General features: G+C 40.1%; 1 protein-coding gene across 5 annotated transcripts in view; it reads left to right on the plus strand.

Annotated features, from left to right (window-relative positions):
* The window catches only part of Hr38 (Hormone receptor-like in 38), an 801,608-nt gene that overhangs the window by 360,724 nt on the left and 417,444 nt on the right, over positions 1-23,440 (plus strand). The window contains exon 4 of one of the 5 annotated variants that reach the window (XR_010949625.1): positions 2,518-2,963. The exons of 3 other annotated variants lie outside the window; for them this stretch is intronic. Coding sequence is in view for 1 of the 2 variants with exons in the window: in XM_067766148.1 (XP_067622249.1) it covers positions 2,518-2,693 (176 nt within the window). In the remaining variant the exon portion in view is untranslated. Of the gene's footprint in view, positions 1-2,517; positions 3,241-23,440 lie in introns of those variants that run through there. One more of the 5 variants, XM_067766148.1, reaches the window with a different exon arrangement.

Consider the following 23,440-nt stretch of genomic DNA (forward strand, 5'->3'; position numbering starts at 1 on the left):
GCTGTAATCGAGTACTGGTGGAGAAGACTCGGCAAACACTACGAAAGTCAAAAGTAAAGGTTGATGGATTGAATGGGCCAAATAAAAGGAAATCAAAAGTACCTGCGAGAGAAACACTGGCACTGACAAAACCAAATTGACGCACAAAAACCAAGGAAAGAATTTCCCAGAAGAAATGCGAGGGTAGTTTCAAGCCAGGGCGCACTACTGTTGTGAAACGTGGCAACGATACTGATTATATGAAGCCAATACGCCACCAGCCTTTACATTTAAAAAAAAAACTGTGCTTGGATGGTTACAGCTAAGGTTATGTGCGACGTAGAGTGTATTTCTGAAGTTCACTGAGCTCAGTTACAGGTATTGCTGGGGAGTCCTTGATGTCTCTTATGTAAACGGATCCACGCACCGTGAATGTAGAAACAAGAGCACCTGATCGTCTTAGCTTTATTGCCTCTTGCAAAATTTTTCGGTTTTGCAGCGACAAACTTTCGTAGATACTAAACCTGCCGTTAAGTCCGACTGCATCTAATGGTACTATTGTTCTCGTTCTCTTTCTGAAGTCACGAAAAGCCCGAAGTGTTCTTTTACGTTCAATCGCGGAATGAAATTTAATTAATATTACACTGCTTGGTCGTATTTCTGACCTCCGAGCTCGGAAAATATTATGAATTTGTGGCGCCAGGAAGTCTATTGAGAGGCAAACCTGGTTGAACACGCTTTTTAGGTTCTCCCCTTCAGCATATGGCACTCCAAAGATCACCGCGTCTTTTGCAAACTCCGCCGCTTTCTTCTCGACACTCAGGGTTTCAATTTGGCTTTTTAGTGTTTCAGAAATATGTTTCGCAGTCTGTCTCGGCAACAAGCTGAGAAACCTCTTTGTTTATCCTCTCATCCACACTATTCTCAAGGTCCGCTATCTTGGATGATAGACTCCCAGTAATAAAATCCAGCTTGTCAGACTGCTTTTGAATTTTTTCTCTTACGCCACGTAGGGCTGCTACAACAGTTGACAGGATGGCACTCTCCTCGAGCTTGGCCGATTTGACAATAGGAGAGCTTTTGCTTGCTCGTTGCTTGAGCGCAGGTGGAGCACCGTGAGCCATTACTTGCAACCGAATGCGTATATGTTTGTTCTTCAAGTAGCAATATTAATAGACGATATCATGCATAAATACACAAGAAATATGGTCACCTTAAGTTATTATATTTAGTTTCCAAAAACTCACAAACAGGTGGCACCCGTAGCAGAAGGTCAGACCAGCTGATGACAGATAAACTTTCAGGAGATGATGGATCGACTGATGAGCAAAACAAAATATTGCAGAGTACATACAAATATGCATGCAAAGGAAAGCGGGAATTGTTCTGTTGAGGATCAAATTTGTTTTTGTTTCACTTATTCTTTCGTTGTTTTTGTATCTTTTTCTTTTAGTTTTTTGGAATTATTATATTTTCACACTTCTTTTTGTTGGACAGATCTCCAAAACTTTTCGGCAACACCTCTATGGGTTAAACTCAATCCAATTAAATTTTAATTTATTCAAAACTGAAGCGCACTCAAAACAAATCCGCGCACATTGAAGTTCCTTGCGCAAAAAAAAGATAGTTCGTGCCCAAAAATCTTTTATTTTCTTAAATTCTGCGGAAATAGTTTCAACCATATTTTCGTTTTTTTAGTTTTTCTTTCTAAACTATGTATTTTTATTATTATTCACTTCAGTAGAGGTATGATGTAAGATCCGCACCTTTGTTAAGTAATTTTTCTACTGTTAATACCATAAATGGAACAAAAATCGACCGATCCTAACGAAGTTTAGTATAGGCATGGTTTAACACCAAAGAATAAAATAAATTTAGTTAATTTTTGTAAAATGAGCGTGACGCCACGTACCTTTAGTAGAAAAAAATTTAAAATTTTGCATGCCGTACATGACAAGTTATGGTTGCTGTTATTATATTAAGATTTGAGAAAAAATCGTTAATGACCACACCTACTGATATTACATATACATATTTATGACACTTATCTACATTACTATTATAGATATGTGAATATATGATATATGAAAATTAAAAAAGGATTTTAAATGTTCGACGTCCGCTTCTTTTAATTAAGCTCTCCACATAAGTTTTCATATCATAGTCGAGGAAGAGACCACAAAACTTAACGACATTTAGTAAGAACGTTGTTCCTATGACAGTAACTGTTTTATAGTTGCTTACGAAAGCCGATATTTGTATACGAATAGGCAGTGTGTTCCAGCTTTCATTGCATTTACTATTCGTGACATTTCTCTTTAAATGTGTCCCTAATATACATACATATACATATGTACATGGGAGCACGCGCTGGGTACATCATTTTCGGTTTCGCCTGATCTTATGTTTCTTTATTTGATTTTACTTTCGCCTTTATTTTAATATGGATGCTAAGCTTAAGCAAACATTATAGAGAGAAAACTATTACTATAGTCTAACTTACTTACTAATATGTGCATGTATAATTTTTATTTACAGAACGGAATGGGCTTCAAGAGGCCGGAAAAGTCGAAAATATAGAACTGGAAGTTATAGAAAATCTCCGGGATTATATTATTTTAAAACGGATATATCTTACGGGAGCAGTTGTATCTGATGTAACCGGTGTTTACGTATTTAAAGTGCGAAGGCAACATGCGAAAATTGGTGGTTGAGCGATGCGTTTCAGTATGAGCTTCGGCTACTTTTTGTATAAGTTTAAAAGCTTCAAACTTTCAGCGTAGAATACTTTGAATGTATGCAATACTATTTGTTATTCGCCAGTTGGCCTACCCCGCATTTGAATGGCGGTGTTCTACAATAATTATACAATTTGTGTTTAAATTCCCTTATATTACTAGATTTAACATCGTTTGTTGGTTCATTGTAGCAGTTTAACCTTTTATAATATAAATTGCATTTGGCTGCTTCAGTTTTATAGGCAGGTAAAGTAAAACTAGTTTTGCCTCTAGTATTTAAGGAATGTACATTTCTTTCCATTTAATTTTACTTTTCAAATAATCAGGCAAGTTACTTCCTACAATATTTCTAAGAAATTTCATTGTATAATAACACAGTGACTGTTTAATGCTAAGCCAATTTAGATTAGCAAGCATATCTGTCATGGGTGTGTCATAGAGCTTCCTAAGTATACATCTCATAACTGTGTCCGACGATTTTGCAGATTGTAAATTTGGCTATCTCTTATAATTAAGAATAAAGTTGAACTTTATTTGGAATGAGGTTGGATTATCGATCTGTAGACCATTACCTTATACCTTCTTCTTAAGTACTTGCGGGCTCTTTGCATAAAATGTAACTTTTTAGATATTTTACCAACCGTATAATCGATGTGCTCGTTAAAGTTGAGTTTATCACCGATTTTGATTCCTTAATACTTGAAAATGTTGACTTTATCAGTAGCTTCGTTGTTAATTGAATTTGCAACTATCTGATCTGAAAATTCCTCTTTGAAATAACCATGAATTTTAATTTGCTAACATTTTATTTCAATCTATTCAAGCATGATCGATCGTATACTCTGTTTTTGTCTTCGTGCAACTTTATGTATTGTGACGAATATTAGTATCACTAAGCGATACTACCACCACTAAGCCGATACTAAGCAGTAGCAATCATTAATCAGTTTGATTTAAGTACGCTCTCAGTTGCGAAGTGAAGTTTAATTGCGAGGTACTCTTAAGGTAGTCTAATAAAGACTGTTTTGTAATACAGAATATTAGAGTGTTTTATTCAACAGTTTAGCGATACGAACGTAAGCAGAAGGTTGCAAATAAGCGGAATTTCTCTAAATTCGTTACAATTGGTGTCAGAAGAGGAATTGTTGGATAAATTCCAGAATACAACTTGGACATGGCAAAATTAAGTGAATTAAGGATCCAGCAACTGAAAAAGGAGTTGGAGAACTGTGGATTGAATACAACCGGCAATAAGATCGAACTTCAAGCACGGCTACGAGAGGTATTGGAGTTGGAAGGAATTAAGGTGGACGAGTATGTCTTTTATCCTGATGTGGAAGAGCCAGCGACTAAAATGGAAGAGAAGATAGGGACTCCGAATCCATTGGCAAGTGTTGACACTAACGTTATCTAGCAGTGTTGAAGCAAATGTTGTCACAAATATCAAACGAAATGTCATATCAACTGGAATCGCACGAGACCGTATAACATCCAAGATGGATCAGAAGACATATGGCATCCAAGATGGAATCACAGGAGACAGGTATTGCAGAAATTTCGTCAGAAATAGCATCGAAGATTAAAGCACAAGAAACCCGTATTTCAGAAATATCGATACATATACATCTAAAATGGAAGCACAACTGAAAGCGCAAGAGGTACGCAGAACAGTACAACTCGAAGCTTAAGAGGAGCGTATATCATCAAAAATCGAAGCACGTATGGACGAGAAAATAACGCAGTTTGAGGAAAAAGTCAAAGCCGAGGTGGATGCTTGAGAGGTGGTATACAGGAGTTGCGATTAAATCGCCGAGCTGTTTCAGCAAGCAATACGTAGGTAAAATTCCATCTTTTGACGGCTCTGTTCCTTTCCAGGTATTTAAGCTTGAATTTGAGAGACGTCAGCAGTTAACAACCGGAATCCTGAAGATAAGGCTGCTTCGCTGTTCGTCGCATTGAAAGGACCTGCAGCTGAAATCTTATAGACCATTCCAGAGGGAGAACGAAACAATTACGAAACATTGATGAGCGCTCTAGAAAGGCGATACGGAAGCGAACACAGGAAGCAAATACACCAAATATAATTACACCAAATATAGTTACCAAAAACTGATGAGACTTTGCTGGAGTTTGCCTCGGATGTTGAAAGGTTGGCTAATTTGGCAAATGCGGACGCACCCGTGGAATACACCGAAAAGGTAAAAATTCAGTGCTTTATCAATGGAATACGAGATGTTGAAACGAAGCGAGCGACATATGCAAACCCAAACCCAAAGTCGCAGAAACGGTATCACATGCATTGGCTCAGGAAACTGCCAACTTGGCTGGTCGTAAACCCAAAGCTGGAGGAGATAAGCAAGAGCGAGTCAGATGTAAAGATCGAAAACTTGCCCAGCTATTGAATGTCCTGTGATATCTATCTCGCAAATTGGAAGAAACTCGAGCAGTCTTACCGTCAGAAAATGTGCATGGCAAAGAACGTGTACTGACTGTAGGTACGGGTGCATCTCATTCCTTAATCCAATCTGACTTGGTCAACAGGAGAGTAAAACCGTTACCTGGAGCAAGATTGCGTACGGTCACTGGCAAGTATAAGCAAGTCCAAGGAGAAGTGGTATGTGAAGTCTTAATTTGGGAGGTCTCTACACAAATTCGTTGTGGCAGATATCGTTGATGAACTCGTATTGGGAGTGGATTTCTTAGTTGACTATGATATCAAGATCGATATGCAGATAAGGGTTTTGCACACGGAGAGGATTTTTTACTTAAATCAAGGCAGAAACGAGTAAAATTAGGCATGTTTTTCAACTTGAAAAATAATTTCCTGTTATTAGGAAAATATGGGATTTTTGATTTTTTTTTCCATCTTGATAAAAACTTAAATAGTTAAGAATTTTTTCCATAAGTGGAGTACATATTTTCTTGCATGAGCTGCAAAAATAAGAAAATGTATACTCAAGTTAAACAATTTTTTGCTTAGTAAAATATCAATAACTAAGAAAGACCCTTCTTGAAGTAAGAAAACTTTTTCACCTAAAATTTAGTAAATATTTCTTTAATGTTGACTGCAATAATCAAGCAAATTTTTTCCTAAACCCAGTAAACCCTTTTCCTGATAAAATACAGTAATATATTTATACCCAATTGTGCTGGCACAGATTTTATTGGAATTTTGTTTAGTTTACAAGTGAATTCGTTTTTAAAGTAATTTGAGTTACATGAAGATATGTACAGAAATGCTTAAAATTGAATGTTTACATAAGTAAATTTAATGAATCATTTTACCTATTTCACAAAATATGAGGTTTGTGTGCCGATTTACCATTTGGTAAACGAAATTTTTGCAATGGCTTACATTTTAATATTCCAATATTTATTTTTCTAAACAAGGTAGTATGTTTGTTTATATAATAGCACATATAAAGGTCATCCCTAGTAGATATTTCGTTGTACAAAGTGTTTTTATACTCAGTTGAGCAGAGCTCACAGAGTATATTAACTTTGATGGCATAACGGTTGGTTGTACAGGTATAAAGGAATCGAGATAGATATAGACTTCCATATATCAAAATCATCAATATCGAAAAAAAATTCGATTGAGCCATGTCCGTCCGTCCGTCCGTCTGTCCGTTAACACGATAACTTGAGTAAATTTTGAGGTATCTTGATGAAATTTGATACGTAGGTTCCTGGGCACTCATCTCAGATCTCTATTTAAAATGAACGATATCGGACAATAATCACGCCCACTTTTTCGATATCGAAAATTTCGAAAAATCGAAAAAGTGCGATAATTCATTACCAAATACGCATTAAACGATGAAACTTGGTAGGTGAGTTGAGCTTATGACGCAGAATAGAAATTGGGACAATGGGCGTGGCACCGCCGACTTTTAAATGAAGGTAATTTAGAAGTTTTGCAAGCTGTAATTTGGCAGTCGTTGAAGATATCATGATGAAATTTGGCAGGAACGTTACTCTTATTACTTTATGTCTGCTTAATAAAAATTACCAAAATCGGAGAACGACCACGCCCACTTTTTAAAAAAAAATTTTTTTTAATTCAAATTTTAAAAGAAAAGTTAATATCTTTACAGCATATAAGTAAATTATGCCAACATTCAACTCCAGTAATAATATGGTGCAAAAAAATACAAAAATAAAAGAAAATTTCAAAATGGGCGTGGCTTCGCCCTTTTTCATTTAATTTGTCTAGGATGCTTGTAATGTCATAAGTCGAACAAAAATCCAATCCAAATAACCAATCCTTGTGAAATTTGGTAGAGGCTTAGCTTCTAGGACGATAACTGTTTTCTGTGAAAAAGGGCGAAATCGGTTGAAGCCACGCCCAGTTTTTATACACAGTCGACCGTCTGTCCTTCCGCTCGGCCGTTAACACGATAAATTGAGCAAAAATCGATATATCTTTACTAAACTCAGTTCACGTACTTATCTGAACTCACTTTGTATTGGTATAAAAAATGGCCGAAACCCGACTATGACCACGCCCACTTTTTCGATATCGAAAATTACGAAAAATGAAAAAAATGCCATAATTATATACCAAATACGAAATAATGGATGAAACATGGTAATTGTATTGGTCTATTGACGCAAAATATAACTTTAGAAAAAAACTTGGTAAAATGGGTGTGACACCTACCATATTAAGTAGAAGAAAACGAAAAAGTTTTGCAGGGCGAAATCAAAGGCCCTTGGAATCTTGAAAGGAATACTGTACGTGGTATTACATATATAAATAAACTAGCGGTACCCGACAGATGATGTTCTGGATCACCCTGGTCCACATTTTGGTAGATATCTCGAAAACGCCTTCACATATACAACTAAGGGCCACTCCCTTTTAAAACCCTCATTAATACCTTTAATTTGATACCCATATCGTACAAACACATTCTAGAGTAACCCCTGGTCCACGTTTATGGCGATATCTCGAAAAGGCGTTCACATATAGAACTAAGGCCCACTCCTTTTTAAAATACTCATTAACACCTTTCATTTGATACCCATATCGTACAAACAAATTCTAGAGTCACCCCTGGTCCACCTTTATGTCGATATCTCGAAAAGGCGTCCACCTATAGAACTTAGGCCCACTCCCTTTTAAAATTATCCTTAACACATTTCATTTGATACCCATATCGTACAAACAAATTCTAGAGTCAGGCCTGGTCCACCTTTATGGCGATATCCCTAAATGGCGTCCATCTATAGATCCATGGCCCACTTCCTCTTAAAATACTCTTTAATACCTTCCATTTGATACACATGTCATGCAAACACATTCCAGGGTTACCCTAGGTTCCTTTTACAACATGGTGATTTCCCTTACTTTGTCTCCACAGCTCTCAACTGAGTATGTAATGTTCGGTTACACCCGAACTTAGCCTTCCTTACTTGTTAAATATAATACTGTCACCATGCTCTGGACATATTACAATCATTTCATCTAATTAAATCATTTAAAATTTTAAAGTACTGTTTCTGATATTGAACATTTAAAATAAAATGCAATTTAAAAATAACAGATGTGTAAGAGTATTTTATATCGTCAAATATTCCAACTATCTGTAAATTACAAGGGTCTTCGTCGCAAATTAATACTACAAGGGGCTGTAATTGTAATCCGTACTTCTTTAATTGCATGGAAAGGGTTTATAAAGATGTCTGTAGATCGTTAGCACTGTTGACTCTTAATAAAAATTGTCCTTGAGAATCGCTGATCGACAGATTCCAAAATTTTTTTATTTTTCGATTTAATAACTTCGGTCGGGGCCTTTATAGCTGACAACAAATCGAATACGCGTAAATCTAAGCAATTGGAAAAATTATGTAAAAAATGCACATTAACTAAAAAAAACACTGACTAGATTACCTTTGTTTGTTATATCACAAAGTGTTGAAAAAACTTCCAGCTTGTGCTTATCTTTTATAAGTAAATGAATCCCATATTGATTGCAGTCCATAGCAATTGCCTTCGCTTAGTTTGTTAAAATCTATGTCGATCTAAGATACCATAAGGGGGCTAAGATACTTGGCTTGAATATCATAAGTAGTTCCAGGCTCTGGACCAGGGACTGTTATCAGTCTTAGACCGGCCATAGTGACGAATGTCACGCGTGATTAGTTATCACGTCCTGCACGAGGTGCCCCTGCTTCTACTGATAATGGCGGATCTAGAGAGGACAACTCGATAAAAACCGCACCCCTGAGTCATTGTACCGAGCTAAGGGGAAGGAGGACCCTGTTAAGGGTCAAGATCGGTACACAACGGTGACGAACTGGATTGTTAGGGACTTTGATTTTGACTATGTTTAGGAATTGATGACTTTGGGCTGGTAGTGCGGTATTCTGTCACCTTATTAGGTCGGGGTGAAACCCTATCGAAACGGCTGGTAGGCTAATGCTGCAACTGCCCACGTCCCGTTAAAACTGTGGCGGGCCTCAAGGTACGTTCCGGCTCCGTCGCCGTTAAGTTGGTGGTGTAGGTGCGGTTGAAGATTTTCCCGCTTTGCGTACGGTCTGTCTCTGAACGCATTACTCACAAGGTAATGCGTCAACCCTCACGTGGCCTCCCTGCGTAGCATAGATAACCACGAGACCGTTGAAGGGCGACTACACAATCGGCTCCGGAGAGCGGCCTTGAGGGGGAGTTTTTAGAATGGACACGACTAACACGAATCGGCCAAGGATGGGGTGCGGAAGAAGAGTGGTTTTGATGGAAATCCGTCAAATCAATCTTCAGCTCTCTAAGGTGGCTTCCGCAAATTTGTTGCTCTGCCTTGAAAAAGGTGGAGTGGATATAGTCCTTGTCCAGGAGCCGTGGCTGAGTAGTAACGGCAGTAAGATTTCTGGATTAAGGACTGGAAAATTGGTGTTGACCTCGGTACATGGGGAGGCAAGTAGGCCTAGATCTTGTGTGCTTGTCAAAAAAGAGATTAAAGCTTTTATTCTCTCTAATTTCAGCAATGCTGACGTAACCACGGTCTGCCTTGAGCGAGGAAGTAATGAAATGTGGGTGGTCTCAGCGTACATGCCCCACGGGGACATAGCGGGACCACCACCTGCGATACTGGGCGAAATCACCGCTGAAGCAAAGCGGAGAGGTGTTGGCGTGATCATCGGTGCCGATGCTAATGCCCATCATAGCATCTGGGGAAGCTCGGATACCAACACTATAGGTGAGTCTTTATTTACTTTTATTATAGATGAGGGACTTTGTATATGTAATAGGGGGAATGACCCGACTTTTATTACTGCGGTAAGGGAGGAGGTCCTGGACCTCACCCTGGTTAGTAGAGAACTGGAAGGTCGGATATCTGGCTGGAGGGTTCTCAACGAGCACTCCTTCTCCGATCACCGATATATTCAGTTCTCGGTGAACGAATAACGTCCCGGTAAAATATCTTTTAGGAACCCTAAAAGTACTAACTGGGACGTGTATTGAAGGAAGCTGGGAGAGCTATTGCCTGCGGCGCCTACCGTTAGTTCGGACCTGTCCGAATCTGAGATAGACGTTCTGGTGGAAAACTTCACCTCGGCAAGCAATAGCGCCTTTCTGCTGTCCTGCCTATTGAAAATTTACAGGGGGAAGGGCAAGCCGCCCTGGTGGTCGGATTCTCTTGACGACCTAAGAGCGTCCAGTCGGCGGCTCTTCAACAGAGCCAGGAGGAGTAAATTACCCTCGGACTGGGAGCTCTATAAGGTGAGTCTGGGGATTTATAAATATGAAATAAGGATAGCCAAGCTATATGCATGGCGAAGCTTCTGCGAAAACGTAGAGGGCTGCAATGAATCTGCGAGGCTTAGAAAAATACTCTCTAGGAATCCCGCTCCTCTAGTGTATCTGCGAGATGATGGTGGGGACTGGTCGATGAGTAGCGAGCTTTACTGGACAATCATTTCCCCGATGTCCAAGTTGCGCAGGCATCGTCGGCGGTCGTTGGCCATGCAGAAGTGCCTGCCATTACAATACGGGAAAATCAAATAACCTGGGCTATAGGGCCGTTCAAGCCCTATAAGTCTCCGGGCCCGGATGGAATCATCCCTGTGCAACTTCAAAAGTCTTTGGGGATTTCCTGCCGCTGGTTGGCCATCATCTATACTAACTGCCTCAGGCTTAACTATATCCCGAAGTCTTGGCACACGGTTAGGGTTATTTTCATTCCGAAGGCCGGCAGAAGCTCTCATGTATCACCTAAGGATTTCAGGCCAATCAGTCTCTCGTCGTTTCTTCTTTAGACGTTTGAGCGGTTGATTGAACTGTACCTACGGGAAAGGATACCTCGGGGGTTACTGTCGGCTTCACAGCATGCGTACTGCAAGGGCATATCGACGGAAACGGCACTCTATTCGATTGCAAAGCAAATAGAGGGGTCCCTAGAATACAAAGAGTGTGCTCTGGGTGCCTTTCTAGACATCTAGGGGGCTTTTAACAATGCCTTACCGGGGGCAATCGAAAGAGCTCAGGTGGGTTTAGGAGTCGAGGCGGCTCTGGTTGAATTTATTAGCAAACTATGAGACAAAATTGTCGCAGCGGAGTGGGGAGGGGCCATAATTAAGAGGACGGTGTGCAGGCGTACGCCACAGGGGGGTGTCCTATCTCCTCTCCTCTGGGTTGTGGTAGTCAACGAGCTTCTTGTGGAGCTGGAAGCCTATGGTTGTCGGGTGGTTGCCTCTGCGGATGACCTCGCTATCCTAGTCAGAGGCAAATTTCTGGGCACCGTGCGCGATGTTCTGCAGGGCTACCTGGATACTGTGGCTAGGTGGGCTGAATCATGTGGATTGGCGGTCAACCCGGGAAAAATGGCATTGGTTCTTTTCACAAGGAGATATAAGTCGCCCGATTTCAGAACCCCTTCGATTGGAGGGGTACCGTTGGTATTTTCTGATAGGGTTAAATATTTGGGGATTGTTCTGGACAAGAAACTGTCCTGGAGACCCAATGTGGAAGATCGGGCCAGGAAGGCCGCCATTGCCTTGTACTGCTGCAGAGGGGCTATCGGAAAGAGATGGGGACTCTCCCCAAGAGTAGTACACTGGCTTTATGCAATTGTGGTCAAACCGAACTGCTATATAGGGTGCTGGTCTGGTGGAAAGCACTGGCCACGGCGAACGCCTCAAAAATGTTAGTGTCAGTGCAACGGACGGCGCTGATCGGTATCAGTGGCGCTCTCAGAAAAACACCTACCTTGACACTGAACGTCATGCTGAACATATACCCAGTAGATATTGCGGTAAAGGCGGCCGCGGCAAGGTCCTTGGTCAGACTTCGTGATATGGGATATGGACTTTCTGACCGCGGACACTCTAGCCTTCTTACCAGTTTCGACTTTATCCCGGACAGAACGGACTATTGTATGCCGATAACTACTCCCTAAAGAACTTCACCCCAGTCATTCCAGAGAGAGAGGTGTGGGGAAGAGGAATTATCTGGGGCATGGGACCGATTAGCTTGTTCACGGATGATTCGAAGCTGAATGGAAAGGTTGGTGGGTGTCAAGAGCTAAATTTAAGCCGCAAGCTTAAGTTGGCTGATCACGACAGTGTATTCCAAGCGGAAGTTGCTGCGATTAAGGATGCGGTGGATGGAATGCTATCCAGTGCTACTACGGTTAGGGAATTTAACATCTACTCTGATAGCCAAGCGGCTATCAAGACCTTGAGCTCAACTACAGTGCGATCGAGGGTGGTCTGGGAGTGCCTGAGCTCGCTTGCGATTGCATCGAATTATTTTACAATTAAGATTATCTTGGTCCCGGGCCATAGTGATATCCCGGTAACTGTCAAGCGGATCTCTTAGCCCGCATCGGTACAACTGAACTGGATGAAGATGGCTGTAGGGATTTCGGGATCCCGCTGGCCATCTGTGGATTGCTCCTCCATAGATGGGCATCGAGTCAGCTCAGCAAACGTTGGGCGGACACCACGTATTACAGAGTAGCAAGATCTTTCTGGCCGAAAGTGGATGGCAGGAGGTCTGCTGTAATAATTGGGTTCACTATGGCTCACCTATCAATGGTCATTGGGGTTTTGACAGGGCACTGTCCCATGGGTATCCATGCGGTGCGTCTCAATATACTGGAAATTCCATCCTGCTGAGGTGGAATCACCAAATCACTTTATGCTTGATTACCCAACTTTTGCCAGAACTAGGCGAAAGTACTTCGGTCGCGACTCACTTGGATCTCCCGAGAATTTATCCAAAGTTGAGATCGGTATCATTCGGAGCTTTATCGTTGCTACTCAACGATTCTCTAAGTATCTAGATCTAAGTCACTGTTATTTTTGGTGTATGTGGTATCACAACGGACCTTCGTGTTGTCCAAGTGAGCTATCCTTATCAGGGCAGCTACCACTTAACCTATCCTATCCTATCCTAAGTTACCATAAACAAATTAAATAACAAAAAATAAGAATTTGAATACTAATACATTATCGTATATATTTTTCAAAGCGATGGGGTGCACTTATCAAAGCCTTTCCAAAATCCTTTTTGTAAGCAGGCCACTCCAAAAGTAAGTCGTTAATTGGTTTGCCTTTACTTTTTTGTAAGGATGTTTTACGGTATTCTGAAGTTTCTACCCAACGTCTTTGAACCTCCTCCCACGGTTCACAAAAATATCGGAGCCATTCCTTGTGTTCATCAAAGGCAATAACTGACGAGCTTGGAATCGCTTCGATGTATTGCCGGAAACAAAATTTCCTTACGCAAATGTGTAACTGTATTTTTATAAAAATGGTACAATTTTCCGCTTGGATATCTGCTGTTCTTATTCTAATAAACCTCCTGTAATTGTAGTTGTTTTAGCAGTGCATAAAATTGAAATTTTTTGCTTAACTATTTACATTTATGCATTTTTATACTCAGTTGAGCAGAGCTCACAGAGTATATTAACTTTGATAGGATAACGGTTGGTTGTACAGGTATAAAGGAATCGAGATAGATATAGACTTCCATATATCACAATCATCAGTATCGAAAAAAAATTTGATTGAGCCATGTCCGTCCGTCCGTCCGTTCGTCCGTCCGTTAACACGATAACTTGAGTAAATTTTGAGATATCTTGATGAAATTTGGTATGTAGGTTCGTGGGCACTCATGTCAGATCGCTATTTAAAATGGACGATATCGGATAATAACCACGCCCACTTTTTCGATATCGAAAAATTCGAAAAATAGAAAAAGTGCGATAATTCATTACCAAAGACGGATAAAGCGATGAAACTTGTTTGGTGAGTTGAACTTATGACGCAGAATAGAAAATTAGTAAAATTTTGGAAAATGGGCGTGGCACCGCTCACTTTTAAAAGAAGGTAATTTAGAAGTTTTGCAAGCTGTAGTTTGGCAGTCGTTGAAAATATCTGATGACATTTGGCAAGAACGTTACTCCTATTACTATATGTATGCCTAATGAAAAATTAGCAAAATCGGAGATGGACCACGTCCACTTTAAAAAAAAATTTTTCTAAGTCAAATTTTAACAAAAAACTTAATATCTTTACAGTGTATAAGTGAATTATGTCAACATGCATCTCCAGTAATGATATAGTGCAACAAAATACAAAACTAAAAGAAAATTTCAAAATGGGCGTGGCTCCGCCCTTTTTCATTTAGTTTGTCTAGGATACTTTTAAGCCATAAGTCGAACAAAAATTTACCAATCCTTGTGAAATTTGGTAGGCGCTTAGACTCTAGGACGATAACTGTTTTCTGTGAAAAAGGGCGAAATCGTTTGAAGCCGCGCCCACTTTTTATACACAGTAGATCGTCTGTCCTTTCGCTCGGCCGTTAACACGATAACTTGAGCAAAAATCGATATTTCTTTACTAAACTCAGTTCACATAATTATCTGAGCTCACTTTGTATTGGTATAAAAAAATGGCCGAAATCCGACTATGACCACACCCACTTTTTCGATTTCGAAAATTACGAAAAATGCCATAATTCTATACCAAATACGAAAAAAGGGATGAAACATGGTAATTTCATTGGTTTATTGACGCAAAATATAACTTTAGAAAAAAACTTTGTAAAATGGGTGTGACACCTACCATTATTAAGTAGAAGAAAATGAAAAAGTTCTGCAGGGCGAAATCGAAAGCCCTTGGAATCATGGCAGGAATACTGTTCGTGGTATTACATATATAAATAAATTAGCGGTACCCGGCAGATGATGTTCTGGGTCACCCTGGTCCACATTTTGGTCGAAATCTCGAAAACGCTTTCACATATACAACTACCACCACTCCCTTTTAAAATTGTTATTAATACCTCTAATTTGACACCCATATTGTACAAACACATTATTGCGTCACCCCTGGTCCACCTTTATGGCGATATATCGAATAGGCTTCCACTTATAGAACTAAGGCCCACTCACTTTTAAAATACTCATTATCACCTTTCGTTTGCTCCACTCCCTTTTAAAATATTCATTAACACCTTTCATTTGATACCCATATCGTACAAACATCACATTCCAGGGTTACCCTAGGTTCATTTCCCTACATGGTGATTTTCCCTTATTTTGTCTCCATAGCTCTCAACTGAGTATGTAATGTTCGGTTAAACCCGAACTTGGCCTTCCTTACTTGTTGTTTATGTATTTTGGTTTAAGTATCATAAAATTTTATTTTAATTAAAAAATGCCTGTAGCTATGGTTTTTGGATGCGCAGACGCAAGAAGACGTGCTATTGTGCGTGCGAAGCGTAAAAATCGGGAGCTCAGATCTCGTGTGAATATCTTTGGCACCGGGACTGCAAGTATGTATACTTAAATAAAATTGTTGGATGGAGGGAGTAGCTACACCCTATAGAGGAATATTGGATAGCTAGATTTGTGGTCTTATCTCTAACGTTAAAGGATTACATAAAAACAGTGTTCAGGAGCCATAAGATGACATTCAGTAGTAAATGCAGTGTACAGCGCCAAAATTGAAGGCGCCGCGCCGCCTAGCCATTTTGGTTAATTTTATTGCGCAACATAAATTGGGTAGATTAGCAAAGACGTTATCCGTAAATTCGGTGAAGCCGCTGCAGTCACCTTTCTTAAAGTTGGTAAAAGTATGGCGTCACAAGTCGTATGAAGTCACAATTTAAGAGCTAGCATCAGACTGAATCTACTTTTCTAATGTAATTATACTGGGGATTGAATTTGCATCAGTTCTTTGATATCCCCATGCCAATTACTAGTTAGTTCTGTAACGTTTTCGTCGACTCGAGAATAACTCTAATTATCCAATGTACCATTCAAGGTTTCTCAAGATACTGTATAAGCTCAAGTACTAATTGGGAATTTTTAGATTTGTGGAGTCATACCGCGTGAACAAGGATATTTTTAAAATGCTCCTCGGCAAGATAGGCAATAAGTTGGCAGAAATACATCCTCTTATTTCACCAACTACGTAACTAGCGGCTACACTCCGATTTTTAGCTACTGGATCATACCAACTGGCTGTAGCTAAGGATCAGGACATAAACATTGGCAGAAGTAATTTTTCGAAGATATTACACTATACTATCCAGGAATTGGAGAACTGTATTTGCGCTAAAAAGTATAAAATAGGGTTTACCAGTATTACGGATTTTATCATGCACGTATGATTCGAAGTGAAAGGACGTTTCTGTTTATTTTGTGGAAATAAAAAAATAAAATCAAAGTGAAATGGCAGATGGTAAATGGTTTACTCCACGACAACTAAGCGCACTTTCGTACGAAGAACAGCAAGCATATATTCGTCAAACGCTTGAAGAGAGCCAAGAAGAAATAAGTGACCACGAGTCCGTAGTTGGTGACGAGGCTTTAGATGAATGTGTAGGTGATATTGGTGGTGATGACTCAGACTTAGAAGAGCCCACGTTACCAGAATATGACCCAGAGGACGGCAGTGATTTAGATGAAGAACTTGAAGATGCACCAACTGAAACTGGGGAATATTTTACTGCCAGAGATGGTAATGTTTGGTCTTCGATACAACCACAACCTGTAAGATTCCGTACGCACAACATTCTAAGAAGTGCACAATCTGGACCAGTACGGGCAACGCAAGGTTTGACCATTTCAGAAACGTTCAAATTGATAACGTCAGACGAAACATGCGACATAATTATTCGTGAATCAAATCGAAAGGCAAGGCAATTCTTTGATGATGACAATGCAAAACATCCAACAAGAGAACCGAGATCATGGATTCCCATAACAGAAAGTGAATTTGATGCATATTTGGGCGTACTTTTGCTAAGTGGCGTTACACATTCTGGTTACGTGCATACGAAAGATTTGTGGAATACTAAATCACATCCATTATATAGTGCTGCAATGAGTTTACGACGATTTTGGGAAATTAGCCGCTTCATTCGTTTTGATAATGAAAACACACGCCAGCAACGCAAACAAACTGACAAAGCAGCAGCAATATCGGACGTTTTTTTGATGCTAAACAACTGTCTTCGTAGATATTACGTGGCAGGAGCCAACGTCACCGTAGATGAACAATTGTATGCTTATCGTGGTGGAACTGGCTTCACGCAATACATACCATCAAAACCTGCCAAATATGGGATAAAAGTGTGGTGGGTGTGCGACTCCATTTCGTTCTATCCATTGCAGGTACTATCAATATTGTTGAAAATTGTTGAAAGTATAAATAACTAAATTGAATTTAATTTTCCAATGCAGGGACAAATCTATACAGGAATGGCACCGTCTGGTGAACGTGAAAGAAACGTTGGTGAAAGAATAGTCAAAGATTTATGTATCAACCTTTTTGATGGAAGTGGAAGAAATATTGTATGTGACAACTTTTTCACTAGCTACAACTTGGCAAAATCTTTGATGATAGACAATAATTTATCTATATTGGGTACTTGCAACAAAAGGCGTACATTCGTGCCAGCAGCATTTGCCAACCCCAAGGGACGTGAAGCTGAATCGTCAATGTTTGGGTTCTATAATCACGTTACGATGTGCTCGTACGTGCCCAAGAAAAACAAGGCAGTTGTATTATTGTCCACTTCTCATTATACAACAGAAACGTCCGGTCCTAAGAAGAAGCCATTGCTTATATTGGACTACAACAAAACCAAAGGTGGAGTTGATAGCATGGACATGTGCTTGTCCGAATATAGTACCAAGCGGCGCACAAATAGATTGCCTTTGGCTTTCTTTTATAATATTGTGGACGTTGCTGCGTTTGCTGCATACATAATATACGTTGACAACAACACTCACCTGAAGTCATATACAAGCCGCCGTAGGATGTTTCTCCATCAGCTAAGTGAGCAACTATGCATGCCAGAAATAGAGAGAAGGGCGAATAACAGCAGAATATCCAGAGTTTTTTCAACGCGCAACGCCATCGAAGCCATGATAGGTAGGCCCATCCGAGTTGTGGATGCTGGAGCACATGAAGCGGAGGAGCGTGATAGTACGGGACGCCTAAAAGTAAAGGGGAATTGCTACATCTGCTCCAAACGACGCCCTACTCGTAAAGCATGCACATTATGCAACAAACCAGTGTGCGCATAGCATTTCAAAGACTTGCCGCAATGCGATAGATGTAATTGAATTTCAATAATTTTAAATTTTTTCGTAGTTTTTTTAATATTTTTTTCATAAGTATTTTATAATTTATAATAATTTTTATGCCATAAGTATTCTTTTCACTCAAAATAAACTATACTTTTCAAATATTATCATATTTGCATGCGATTTACTATACATATGGTATGGTATACCCAGGTATGTATGCTGTTGACGTAAGGGTGCAACTTTGTAAATGGGCTTTATCTACCAAACGGATGATCCAATCCTAACCAAAATTGGGACTATTGCGTAAAACAATTTTCGCTAGGATTTCACGAAATTTCAAGTCGATCCGATTATCCAGTTCAGAGCTACAGCGTTTTGAAAACGCAAAACATACCCAGGTATGTTGCCGTTGACATAGGGGTTAAAAGAAAGGGATATTTTAACGTTAATGTTATGGTGGTATATTATCAAATATTACAATATTTGGTTAGAAATCATGAAAAGTGTCTTAAAGGTTTGCAATTACAATATGGAAATAATAGCAGTAGATGCAATTCACCCTGGTTCGTGCCATGATTCTTTCAATCAAAGTGATGTGGGACAATTCTACATCAATAATCGTACCGAAAACTCTTGGATTTTGGCGGAATCTGCCTATGCCCTAGAAAGTTTTATGTTGACACCATACAGGAACCCACGACACGGATCAATGGAATATATATACAATAAAAAGCATGCTACATCCCGCGATATGGTTGAGTGTACTATAGGTTTTTTCAAAAGTCGGTTTCGTTGCTTGCAAGGAACTCTGCACTATGATCCATAGTTTGTTGGGCAGATTATACTGGATCACAAATTCCAATTTTTTTCTGCACCAGAGACGACATTATGAAATTCCTATGTAAAATCACCTGTACAATCCGCAACAAGTTTTGCATTTTAATGGGTCATCCCACGTACCCACCAGTATGAATTTACACTACGCCACTGTGCATGACAAAACGAAAACCACTAAGTAATCATATGATTTAACTGTTGCCTTCCAATACTTCGGAGCGAATGTGCAAGTAGGCAGCATACATACATATGTATGTATGTGCTTAGCTTTGGCTCTTTTTTCGATTCATCAAACATAACAGTTGACACATAACCATCAACAGCTGCGAAGTGCGGAATATTTTTCAATACACATTTTTATGTAAATACATAAGTTGAGTTTAAATTGTATTTATTGTGTTAAATAAAATATTGATTGAAGAACCCAAATTACAATAGTTCTCTACTACACATAATTTGGTGGCCCATGAGGGGAACTTCGAACAAATTTCTTCAAAATAACAAGCGAGACGTCGGAAAAGTACGTGAAGTTCACAATACATCAAACCAGCAAAAAATTTGTATCACAGCAACAACAAGATCAAAAGGTATTCTGGAGGAACGAAAATCAGGAGTAGCGGCAGTAAGTGTGTGTATTTATTGAGTTGTTTATATTAAGTGGAGTTCTTAAATAAAATGAGTGAACCAGTAGAAGTCGATGATTTGATAAAATTGCAAATGTACAGGTTTACCTCGCTAGAAAAAACCTTTGCGAATTTTAAGAAAGACTCCGTCACAAGGAAAACAAAGAGCTATTTTCAACAGCGAATAAAGCGGATTGATGACCTCAACAAAGAATTCCGTGCGAGTCACGAAACTATTATCTGTTCTGTTATTGAAAAGGAGCATGCCTATCTTAAAAATGATATTGCCGCGAAATTTGAAGAGATGCATTTCGACCTGTGTTGTTTAATAACACAACAACAAGAAGAAATATTTCCTTCACCGCAGCCGCCCCAAGAACCGAACGCGAGTTCACAAACCTCAGTTCGACAAACAAAATATTCGTCATCAATTAAATTTCCCCACTTACCAATTCCTACGTTTTCTTTCAATCGGTTAGTTCATCTCAATGTTGAGCTCAGTCCTATACAGAAATTTCACTACTTGAAGGAAGGGCTTCCAGCGGACAGGGACGTGGATATTCATCAAATGTTACTCACTGAATCTAATTATACTACGCCATGGGAGATGCTGCTAAAAAGGTATAATAACCCACGTATAATATTTTCTCACCACATGAACACCCTATACAAGCTGTCGGCTCTCACTAAAGAGAGATCCGACGAAATAAAATCAATGCTGAATGTGGCCAATCTTTGCATTAACGAATTCAAGCGTCTCAAACTACCAATTTCGGAGTGCGATCATTGGATCGCTCATTATTTAGCCACTAAGCTACCATTCGATACGCATCAAGCATTGGAGCGCCAGTTTGGCAATAAAACGGATGTTCCCACCTTTTCTGATTTGGAAGCCTATCTCGCAACACGACTTTTCGCTATAGACGCCATCGAAAACCGCGATATCGCATCGAATGCAATATCCTCTCCTCTATCATCGAAAAACCGCACTTCGCAAAACCATTCTAATATGCAACCACCTAAGCAATCATCACGGTCCAGTCGTAAGGTAAAGAGTTATCATGCTTCCGAAGAGGAGTACGCCTCAACAAGATAATTGTGGGGTTTGCGGTGAAACGCATATTATAAGACGTTGTCCAACAATCCTTTCTAAAGGCTGCTATGAAAGAAAGGCAATAGTTGACAAAATCAAACTATGTCTTAATTGCCTCAGCAAATCTCATTCATGCGGACAGTGCTCCACCAGCAAGAACTGTTTACAATGTGGTAAGCGTCATCATACGCTACTACACTTTCCTTGCAACCCACAACCTTCTATAGCAACTACAAATTATAATCCATATCAGTTTTCTACTGGTGGAGCAGCACACCCCACGGGTTACAACCCAACACATCCAACATCTTTTCCTCGCACCGCAGCGTCCTCCTCGAATGTCTCTGATACTTCACCACGTCTTCTGAACGCGCATGCTTACGTAGCAGCAGATTACTCGCATTGCAATGTGGCCCGTCCGACCATACGTCAACCTCGACATGTAATCCTTGCTACAGCTTTGGTGTCACTAAGCAACGACGCCACCAACCAATCAGTACCAGCTTGCGCCCTCATCGATCAGGGGTCCGAGGGAACCATTATCTCGGAAAACATAGTTCAAACTTTAGGTCTCAAAAAAATCCCTACCTCTGCTGAAATATGTGGAGTAGGGTCGATTGGATCTAACCACACCAAATCTATCGTTAGTTGTACCATACGATCGTTCTCGGACATGAATTTCGCTGCCCGCATTGACTCCGCGTTTGTATTAAGGCATCTTACAGCACATTTGCCAAGCAAAGCCATTGTTCCTCCACACTTGGAGCATGTAACCAATCTTCCACTCGCCGACCCCCAGTACTACCAACCAAAAATGATTGAATTATTATCGGCGCCGACATGATAGCACAGATCATGTTGCCAGAATCTCGAATCGGCAAACCCGATCAACCCATAGCACAAAACACTCGTTTGGGATGGATTTTATCTGGAAGAATCCACTCCGACCCATCACCCACTGTTGTAGTTCGATGCCATCATAATAATATTGAGTTGGAGGGTCTTGTGCACAGATTATATGAGAGCCAACAAGTTCCAACTGAAACACAATTATCCGAACAAGATTAGTGGTGTGAAGAGTTCTTTCGTAGCACGCATACTAGACAGGGAAATGGCAAATACTTAGTAAGGTTACCGTTAAAATCGTTATTTGATCCCAACCAAACGTTAGGTAAATCAAAGCAAATTGCATTGAATAGATTTTACCATCTCGAACGTCGTTTGCAACGTGACTGCTATCTACGAAATCAATACTTCGAAGACATAGAAAGCTACTTCACATTAAACCAAATAACACCAGCACTCACAAGCGAGGAGCAGCATCATACCTATACTATAACCAACAAACCTACGGTAACTTCATGCGTCTTACCGCACCATGCGGTAGTTAAAACCGAGAGTCTTACAAAAAAGGTGCGAATCGTTTATGACGCCTCCTCAAAAACGTCGAAAGGCCGATCGCTGAACGATCTACTTTGCACAGGTTCAGCATTACAGAACGATCTTCCAGCCCTAATTTTAAGGTGGCGAATGAACAAGTACGTTTTTCTAGCCGATATAAAAAAAATGTATCGATGCATCGACATGCATCCCGACGATTATCAATACCAACGAATTCTGTGGCGAAATAAAGATGGACAGGTTCAGGAGTATTGCCTAACCAAATTCACGTTTGGCACAACATCAGCGCCCTTTACTGCACTTCGAGTACTACATCAACTTGGACTGGATGAAAGGGACCGCTTTCCTCTCGCCGAAAATATTTTACATAATGACATTTATGTGGATGATGTCCTCAGCGGAAGCGATTCTATTAAAACGGCGACACTTATGCGCGATCAGTTGATTTCAGCCTTACGATCAGGTGGCATGGAGCTTAGAAAGTGGGCAAGCAATTCGCCCGAGCTGTTGCAGTCTATACCAAACATCTGGTGCTTCGCTACCGCTCAACGACAACGCATCTGTAAAAACACTCGGCTTATATTGGCAACCCACTCGCGACTCTTTCACCTTTTCCATAAATTTCGCAATCAACCCCTCAATGACGAAACGTTCAGTGTTGTCCACCATCGCTCGTCTGTTCGACCCCTTAGGGTTTTTAAGTCCTGTAACAGTTGCAGCCAAGATAATTTTGAAAGAGATATGGACAATGAAGATACAATGTGAAGACAGTCAGATCACCGCTTTACACTGGGATGAGGAGTTGTCATCTAATATCGGTATGGTTTGGCAAAAGTTCATCTCCGAATTGCTGCAAGTGAACACCATATCCATTCCACGTTGGGTTTGCTTTTCATATCACCACGTTCAATCCATGGAACTACATACTTTTTGTGACGGTTCCACGTCAGCTTACGCCGCTTCGGTGTATCTTCGTGTTCACTTGCACACCGGTGATATTCACACCTATTTGGTTGCGGCCAAAACCAAGGTCACCCCAACATCTGTAATTACCATTCCACGAGTTGAACTCTGTGGGGCGGTCTTAGCTACAACCCTCGGTAGTTGGGTGCAAAGAAGCCTGAATGGTATACAAACCAAAATTCTTATTTTTGATTGGACAGATGCTATGATAGTACTGTATTGGATCCAGGGTGATATTAACAAGTGGAATAC

Source organism: Eurosta solidaginis, chromosome 2 (assembly GCF_040869045.1).
Source record: "Eurosta solidaginis isolate ZX-2024a chromosome 2, ASM4086904v1, whole genome shotgun sequence".
Classification (NCBI taxonomy): domain Eukaryota; kingdom Metazoa; phylum Arthropoda; class Insecta; order Diptera; family Tephritidae; genus Eurosta; species Eurosta solidaginis.